This window comes from Leptonychotes weddellii, unplaced genomic scaffold (genome assembly GCF_054177405.1).
Source record: "Leptonychotes weddellii isolate Sample4059 unplaced genomic scaffold, ASM5417740v2 HiC_scaffold_7542, whole genome shotgun sequence".
NCBI classification, from domain to species: Eukaryota; Metazoa; Chordata; class Mammalia; order Carnivora; family Phocidae; genus Leptonychotes; species Leptonychotes weddellii.
Window position 1 is genome coordinate 1 of NW_028045449.1, and position 9,369 is coordinate 9,369.

At 55.5% G+C, this 9,369-nt stretch overlaps 1 protein-coding gene across 1 annotated transcript; it reads right to left on the minus strand.

Moving 5' to 3' along the window:
- Positions 1-1,839: 1,839 nt before the first annotated feature.
- LOC102749255 (tektin-1-like) lies at positions 1,840-8,265 on the minus strand (the record flags this gene model as incomplete). Its single annotated transcript, XM_006751885.3, has 3 exons — positions 1,840-2,090; positions 2,396-2,592; positions 8,003-8,265. Coding segments are annotated over 3 exons (668 nt in total), but the record flags the coding sequence as incomplete, so codon positions are not given.
- Positions 8,266-9,369: the final 1,104 nt, after the last annotated feature.

Here is a 9,369-nt window from a genome sequence, read left to right on the forward strand (position 1 = left end):
GACGCTCAGCACCCGAGGTGACGCTCAGCAACCGGAGGTGACGCTCAGCACCCGGGAGGTGACGCTCAGCACACGGGAGGTGACGCTCAGACCCGGAGGTGACGCTCAGCACCCGGGAGGGGACGCTCAGTACCCGGAGGGGACGCTCAGCACGGGGAGGGGACGCTCAGCACCCGAGGTGACGCTCAGCACCGGGGAGGTGACGCTCAGCACCCGGAGGTGACGCTCAGCACCCGAGGTGACGCTCAGCACCCGGGAGGTGACGCTCAGCACCCGGAGGTGACGCTCAGCACCCGAGGTGACGCTCAGCACCCGGGAGGTGACGCTCAGCACACGGGAGGTGACGCTCAGCACCTTGGTGGGCAGCACAGCTTGGCGTGAAGTTGATGCCCTCAGCCTCGGAGAGGGCCTCTGCACCCCAGGTTAGGGGCACCCCTTGCTGACAGCACAGACTCTCTGACTTAGACAGTAAACCTCCTGGGAGTGGGTCCCACGTCTGAGACTGTCTGTGCCTCAAGACAGCACGAGTGCAGCTGGGCGGCCAGACGCAGAGACCGTCAAAGACGGGAAGGGGTCTGGGCCATTCGGCCAACTGTCCCTTTACAGGTGACCCTAGGAGTGGGAGGAGCTGGGCCGACCCCAGGCGCAGGTCACCCCTAAGCAGGGGAGCCGAATGTTAGCACAGAGCGTCGCGGCGGCTCCACAGGAGGGCCCGTGGAAGGTGCCCCTTGGACGTCAGGAGGAGTGAGGGCTTGGCCGCGGGCCTCCCTGGGACAGCGGCGGGGCGGGAGGCTGTGGGGGTGCAGAACCGCCCTGATGGTTGGGCATGGATGCGAAATGCAGCCCCCGCTGCGGCTACCGCTTCGCAGAAATGACTGTGCCCACGGCTCGCTCAGCCCCACGGAGCCCCACGGGCTGGGCGTGACGGGAACCTCAACCCAGCTCTGTCTCCAGAACCTACAGTCCAACCACTGACTTGAATCTGCGGCAGGAATGGGAGGATGTTTTTCTCTTTGGCTTTACTGTTACTTGAGAATGGAGAAAGAAAAATACTCCCAGGGATTATTAATCGACCTGGAGACCAACACCTCTGTTTACACTCAGGAGGGAAAACAATAGCCGAAATCCTCCCCGTGTCCTCCTGGTGCTAAAGGAGGCCCCTCCCTGTCTCCCTCCGTGGCAGCCGCCGGGACCCACCTGCCCTGAGCGGCCCCCACCCTGCAGCTGACATGGGCCCACAGGTGTCCCTGCCAACCGGTGAACCAGGAGCATCCCTGCCCCCCCGTACCCCGTGACCCCAGACTACAGCCGCCTGGCCCACCAGCTCCTCGGGCCCCACCGCTCGGCTGACTTCCTGGGGGCTGGATGGCCCTCTGGCCCCGTGTGTCCTCTTCACGTCTCCCAGCAGAAAGGAGCGCAGAGATGCCTGCAGGTGCCGGGCAGGCTCTTGGGGGCTCTGGGGTCAGGGCTCCCATCTGCTCTCTGTAAGACGTGAAGGGGGGTCTGAGTCAGCAGCGCCCCCGTGGTCTCCCGGGGAGAGGAATCGGGAGAGCCAAGGGGTATCTGGTGCCTGTGACGAGGAAGACGGGCGAGTCTCCAGAGGGGATCCAGACCCGCACTCGGCGGAATGTGAAGGAAGGGTCCTGGACCGCCCCCCCGGCCGCAAGTCCGTCATGTGGAGGAATGGCCTGCGCGGACAGACGCGGGGATATGCAGGGACGTAACTCAAGCCAGCACTGCCCACCAGCAGCGCAGAGCCATCCCCCCAAACCCCCAAGCCCCGCCCGGGGCTCCAGGCCCCGCCTGCAGTCCGCCTCCCTGAAATGAGAGTTCTGCACCCAACTGTGACACGGTTTACTCAGCGTCTGCCCCACGCATGCTGTCAGCAGACGGCGTCGGGGCGGAGGCCCCCGGCCCACTCGCCCTGGTCGCCCCCGTCCCGCAGGGGGATGGACTTCCTCATGTGCATGCACAGCACCTCATCGATGTAGATGGTGTTCTCCTTGACCTGGATCTCCTCCTGCAGGACCAGCTGCCTGCGATTCAGGCCCTTCAGCTCCACCTGAGCCCGGGCTAAGGCTTCCTTCAGTCTGGGGAGAGGGGGCACAGGATCGGGACTCCCCTCTCTGCGTCGCGCTCTCCAGGGGAAGCCAACGGACACGTGCCCCCTCCCTCCCCTCCAGACGGAGACTTCAAATCCGTGGCCCCGGGCAGAAAACCCCGAGAACCACCAACATTTAAAACACACCGACTTTGACCTAAACATCTGGGCTGGGGCTCTAGAAAAGTGTAAACCTCGGGACACGTTTGCGGGGTGGCTGCCTTTAGTGAAGCCCGCCCTGGGGAGAGGGGCCCGAGCGCCCAGCAGGCTCCCCCGTGCGCGCTGCCCGCCTACCTGGCCACGTTGTGGGCAATCTCCCCGACCTCCCTGAGCAGCCGGTACTGGGCCACGTCGCGGCACAGCTCCACGTTAGGCCGGTGCGTTCTGGTCTCCAGGCGTGTGTGAACCACCTTGGCGGGCCCTTCTTGGTCAAGGATGGCCTTTTCCAGAACTGTGATGTTCTTCTCCTGGCAAGCAATCTCCTCCATGACCTTGCAGAAGGGTTGGAGGAGCTGAAGGCTGGTGGCGCTCACGCTCAGGTCTGTTGTGATTCCCCAGCAGGACCCCACAACGCGCCTGACCTCTCCTCCCTGCAGCCGCGACTGCCGATGGGCGAGGGGCTGCACCACCCTCGGAACCTCGCAGGCGGAATGGACCTGACTGGCCATTGTGGCATCGTCCCCTCCCGGGGGCTGGGCTCCCTGGAAGCCACCCGCCGGCCCGAGTTCTGCCCCTAGAAGCCTAAAGAGACCATACGCGCAGTTTCTGGGGTTTCTCTGATGGTGGCTTTGTGCACAGAAAAGATCACTTAGAAATTACTTGGGCCTTTAGATTAATATTTAACTAGCTTAAAATTTCATTTCTTCTTTAAGCTTTTTTAGTCTCAACTTTGCATCATGGAAATTTCCAGACACACACAGAAGTAGAGAGGATAATGACCCTCGTGTGCCCCTCATCAATGCAATCAACGATCAATACACAGCCGGTTCTCTCCATTCCAACCCTGCCCATCAGCTCAATTATGTCAAAGCAAATCCCAGATATTATATCCCATTAGTCTTGAATTGTAGAGTATGTGTTTTTAAAATAGAAGGTCTCTTTTTTCTTTTAACGTAACTATAGTATCTTTATTACACCCAAAAAATAAATCTTTACTATCATGTAATATCTTACAGTATTCAAATTTCCCTGATTGTCGCATTTTTTTTTAAGAGTTGGTTTGTTCGAATTAGAATCCAAATGAGACCCACACGTTGCATTTGGTTTTCTAATATTTCATAAGCTTTTTTTTTTTTTTTTAAGATTTTGTTTATTTGAGTGAGCAAGCACCAGGGAAGGTAGGCAGAGGGAGAGAGAGAAGAGACTCCACACTGAGCATAGAGCCCCGTTTGGGGCTTGATCTCACGACCCTGAGATCACAACTGGAGCCAAAATCAAGAGTCAGCCGCCTAACCACCTGAGCCACCCAGGGGACCCTCTCCTAAGCCTTTCTTACGTTCAGTTCCCAGATGTAATACTACTTGTAAACTTAAATGTTCATGATCACTCTAAGTTAATTTTGACTAATAGTTGCTCCCACTTCAAACTTAGTTAAAATCCTTTAAACATATATTTTAAGCAGCAATTATAAATCTGATGTATAACTCTTTATAAACGTTTGCATTGTCCTGGGGTGCCTGGGTGGCTCAATCAGTTGAGCATCTGACTCTTGATTTCAGCTCAGGTCATGATCTCAGGGTCCTGGGAGGGAGCCCCGTGACGTGATGGTGGGCTCCACACTCAGCTGGGAGTCTGCTTGTCCCTCTGCCCCTCCCCCCCCAATAAATCAAATCTGTAAAAAAAAAAAAAATGCTTGCATTGTCTTAACAAACAAAGCCAATGGAGCCCTTAAAAATGGTGTCAATCAGACAAACCAGTGAAAATGATGACTCTTAGCTTCTCATAAACATGTCAGCCCTGTCTTTAAACTTAACAAAATGCTAACTTGAAATTATAGGCAGAAATCAATTACTCAACTATGTATTTTAAGTGATAATTTTTTAAAAGCAGCCTACATTCCCTTAAGTTTTACAAATACTTAAAATACCCAAAATACAGAATCTTTAAAACAAAATTACTATTACTATGGGTTAGCTTGGGAATCAGCAGTCTGGCCAAATCCAATCCGCTGTTTTTGTACAGACTGTGAAATTAAAAAAGAAATCTTCATTAATAGACTATTTCTCAGAGCAGCTTTAGGGTTTCGGTGAAGTTGAGTGGCGAATCCAGAGTCATGCACCCTCCCTCCCTGGATGCGGGTTTGCTCTGTTATTAACATCTGGGGCCAGTGTGGTGCTTTTGTTACAGTGGGTGAACCAACACCAACACGGTATTAACTGAAGTCCATGGCTGACGTCAGGGCTCACTGCTTGTGGTGGACATCCTGTGGGTTTGGGACATGCACAGTGTCACGCAGAGTGGCCTCACGGCCCTAAGGCCCCTCCCCCGACAACCATGGATCTCACTGTCTCGTCACGGCTTTTCCAGAATGTCTCATAGGTGGGATCACGCGGGACTGGCTTCAGATTGACCTCTTTCATTTAGCGATTGCATGTAAGGCTCCTCCACGTCTTTTTGGGAGCTTGATGCCTTGTTTCTCTTTGTTGCTGAATAACGTTCCATTGTCTGGATGGACCACAGTTTCCTCATCCGTTCATTTACCGAAGGATGTCTTGGTTGCTTCCAAGTTTTGGCGATTATGAATAGATAATTCCATAACCATTCACATGCAGGGTTTTGTGTGGACATGAGTGTTTGGCACCTTTGGGTAAATACCCGAGAGTGGGACTGCTGGGTTGTATGCATATGTTCATAAGAGACCACCAAGATGCCTTCCCTGGTGGCTACACCATTCTGTACTCCCACCGGCCCAGAACGAGAGCCCCTACTGCACCATGTCCTCGCCGGCATCGGGCGCCATCGACGTGTTGGGTTTGCTGTAGGCGGTTGGAGGTATCGCCTTGTTTGAACGTGAGCTTCCCTGGTGACGTCCAAGCTTATTCACCAACGGCACATCTCCTTTGGTGATGTGTCTGTTCAGATCTTTTGCCTATTTTTTAATTGGCTTGTTTTCTTATTGTTGAGCGTTTTTAAAAGGATTTTATTTATTTGAGAGAGAGAGAATGACAGAGAGAGAGGGAACACAAGCAGGGGGAGCAGCAGAGGGAGAGGGAGAAGCAGGCTCCCCACGGAGGAAGGAGCTCAATGCGGGACTCGATCCCAGGACCCCGGGATCATGACCTGAGCTGAGGCCAGATGCTCAACTGACCGAGCCACCCAGATGCCCCCAAACATAAGACATTTACAACAGAGTATCTCCTCACTGCAGAATTTCTTCACAAAAACGAAAATGAGACACAAAGTAAGACTCCAAGTGGCTATTCCGTCTGCCAAGCAAGGACAACCACCTGACAGTGAGTTCGTTCAGTCGGGATCGATGGCGGCAGCTGAGGGAGGGTGTCCAGAGAGTACCACCCTGTTGAAGACTATTAGTCTTTCTGCAGGAATTGCTGCTTGGGGAGTCAAGGATGTTGGAGCACCAGTAGTCAATAAGAAATGTGGCACAGGATTGTGGACGAGTGTCCTGGCTCCTCATGAGCGGGCAGGTGCCTGATACTGCTCAGCTGTGCTTTATGCAGCGACTAAAGATTCAGCCTCTTGAGTGGTCACATTAAAACCGCCGGTGAGGGTATTTTCAAAAAGCTGAGAAAACACAAATTCAGTGCAACCTGAAGCGGAATCTGCTAAGACGTGCTGACCCTGTTGACAGAGCTTGTGGAAACACAAGCCACGTGGAGCCTCTGGGTGTCCTCACGAAGCACTTTGCAGAAAACATCTGCATCTGTAGTGTGTTACAGAACCAGGAGTGCCAACAGTATGCTCCGTGAGCTCTCGTGGATTTGACCATCCTAAGTTCTGTGACTTTTTGTCAGAAACAGAAGCTGACTTTCCCAACTACTCAGCAATTCAGGGTTTCAGCGGTGGTGAAATTTTAATTAGCTCAGGACCAAGACTGAAATTTCTCTGAACAAGGACCATCCTCAGCCACTGTGATCAAATACTGAATGGCTTTAGAAATGAGCTAGAGGGGAGTAGAGTCTAGCAATTCCACAAAGACCTCCTAAGCGACGGGTCCATTCCGTTAAACCCTACGCTTACATACTGCTCTTCTTGGGCAGAGCTGGTCTGAACGAAAAGACGTTTTCAAAGATGAAATATGTAGAAGTCTCATTACAGATCAGGCTTCACATTTCCCATAGATTTTGATGGAAAACACTGTGAACCCCAACAAAGCAAGATATTGGTGCTCCTCCAAAGAGAATTACTTCCTTTTATTCAGTAAGCCTGTATTTCAAAAAACTAGACTCAATTATTATTATTTTATCTTCAGGGTTGGCAATGAGATGTTTGTTTTCTTTCTTATTCTATAAATCACATATAGAATTCCTTGATTTGGCCTCTTGGCCCACAAAGCCTAAAATAGTTGCTATCTGACCTTTATAGAGAAAGTGTGCTGTCCCCTTAAGATAACCTAAACCCTGGGTTAGATTAAACATTCCTTTTCTTAATTTTAAATTTTGCTGGGGCTAAAATATGCCCAATAAGGAAACAAATGTGCCTCCAAAGATGAAACGGGGTCACCCCACCATTGCCTTGGGGGCTGGTCTTCTCAGCCTGCTGTCTCTTCTAGCCACAGGTTGACCAGAGAGAGGCTTTTCTCTAGAATCAGGACGGGGCCCCCACACGCTCCCTGACCCAGCTGCTCACAGAGCAAGGCCACCCACCCGGGCAGTACCACTCTCCATCGGCCGATTGGCCCGTAGGAGAGGGAACAGTCCCCGTGTTAAGTCCTACTCTTCACCTTGACGGGACCCTGACTGATTTCCCCACTTGGTCTCTTCAACCACGACTCTTCTCAGTACGAGGACGATTGCAGATTAAATGTGGGCTAGCTCCTGTGGTGCGTGGGCTTTGGGGCCACTGTCTCTAGCCCATGCCTGCCGGGAACCTTCTCTGGGGCCCTCCCACAGCCAAGGAAGAGGGTCCCATCCCCGGGGCTGTGCCAGCGCCTGCAAGCCTAGCCCCAAACCAGACGGGCTGGAGTGCAAAATACACGTCGGGTTTTGAAGACTTGGTTTTTAAAAAAGAACGTAAACTGCGTCACTATGTACACTGATAACACGCTCAAGCAATATTCTTGATGTGTTGGGTTAAATAAAACATGTGCCTTTCCACCTTTGTGAAAGGCTGCTAGAGACGGTGAACGGCGCCCGGGGCTGCGTCCGATCCTCTGGGGCAGTGCTACCCGGCTGGCCCGATGTGCGTGGAGCCTGCCCACCCCTCCTGCCCACATATCTGCTCCAGACCCACCACCCATGCCCAGGACCCAGGGGTGCTGCCTTGTGGGGCTGCGATCGCTCACTACTCGGGAACCTTGCCAGCCCCCTGTTAAATAGGCAGCTTGAAACTGACCGTGGTGGACGTATTTCCACCACAGAAACCTGCAAATGCGAAAAATTAGAGCCTTGCGTTTTGAATTGTTTCCTGAGCGCTGGTTTACCAGCACGTCCCGGGGAACGGAGAGGCACAAGGAGCCAGAATCCCGAGCCGGCCACAGGTGTGCGGAAACTGACTCAGGGAAATGCCAGGGTCACAGAGGTGGTCAACACCCTCCAGCCCGCGGCCACATCTCACGCAGGAGGAACTGAGGCCCAGAGTGGGCCAAATCCCCTCCGGTCCCCAGAAGCCCACACCCTGCTGCAAAGACGGGGAGCTATGAGCGCACCTCCCTCCTGGTCAACCCGCGAGCACAAGCCTGGAGGCCGGCAGCCCGGCCCGGCGGCCCCCCTCCAGGGCGCTCACCTTGGCCAGGTGGGTGGCCAGCTGGTCCCTGGCAGCCTTGGTCTCCTTCAGCCCGTTCCTGAACGCCGTGTCCACCACGTCGCACTGCCTGTGCAGGTCGTTGGCCGTCTGCGACAGGATCCGGGCCACCAGGGCCTTCAGCGCCAGCGAGTTGTTCCTCTGCCTGTCGGCCTTCTCCACGTTGCTGTTGGAGAAGTCCAGCCAGTCTTCCAGACTCACAGAGCTGCAAGGGAAGCCACGCGGTCCCTCACAGCGTGTCTGGGCTGTGGAGGAGAGGGGGTCCCGGAAATCTGCGCTGGTGCTGAGCTTTATCTCCTAGGCCAGGTGCCGGACACGTGGGGACCCCGGGCGGGGACCCGCCTTCTGGTCCACACAGCTGTGCCATCTCCCCACCGAGTGGTGGCCGAACTCAGGTCGCTCCCCGCAAATGTGAGTGAGAGATGCCGCTGGGATCGGGGGAGGACGAGGCCGGCGTGTCCTGGGCGTTCTGCAGGACCACTGCCCGCCGTGGGAGAAGCCAGCGCCTGGCAGCACCGTGGCCAGAGGAGAGGCTCGCCCACCAGGCTGCCCCTTGCCCGGTCAGCGTGGTCGGGGGTCAGTGGAGCCTCAGACGGGCCCGCAGCCTGGCTGCCCCAGCCTGACCTGACCCAACCTGACCGGGGGTTGCGAGCAGGGACGCGAGCAGGGCGCCCGCAGGAACCCCAGATAATAAGTGCACGTCACGTTAAGCTGCTGCTTTTCGGATAACAGATTACACAGCAAACGTAAGGACGGTGGTGATAAGTCGTCAGACCAGATGGCTGCGACTGTGCACCTTCCTCCAGGTGTGCAGAACACGCCCCAACACGGGTTGTCTCTGTGGGTGTGCCGTGGGAAGGGGAGCCTGGGGAACGATCAGCCTGCCCTCGGGACGTCTGAACGCAGGACAGGCAGATGAACCAATTCTCACCATTTATAGGGATTTGACATCAGACGCTCCTAAAGTGGGACCACGGGCCGCTCAGTACCGCGTCAGAATGACCCTCGGGCCACCCTCTGCCAGGGACGGGGGCCCCACTCACCGTGGCTGGACCCTCACGGCCAGGTCACAGCCAGGGACGGGGGCCCCACTCACTGTGGCCGGACCCTCACGGCCAGGGATGGGAGACCCACTCACCGTGGCCGGACCCTCACAGCCAGGGACGGGGGCCCCACTCACCGTGGCCGGACCCTCACGGCCAGGGACGGGGGCCCCACTCACCGTGGCCGGACCCTCACAGCCAGGGACGGGGGCCCCACTCACCGTGGCTGGACCCTCACGGCCAGGTCACGGCCAGGGACAGGGGCCCCACTCACTATGGCTGGACCCTCACGGCCAGGGACGGGGG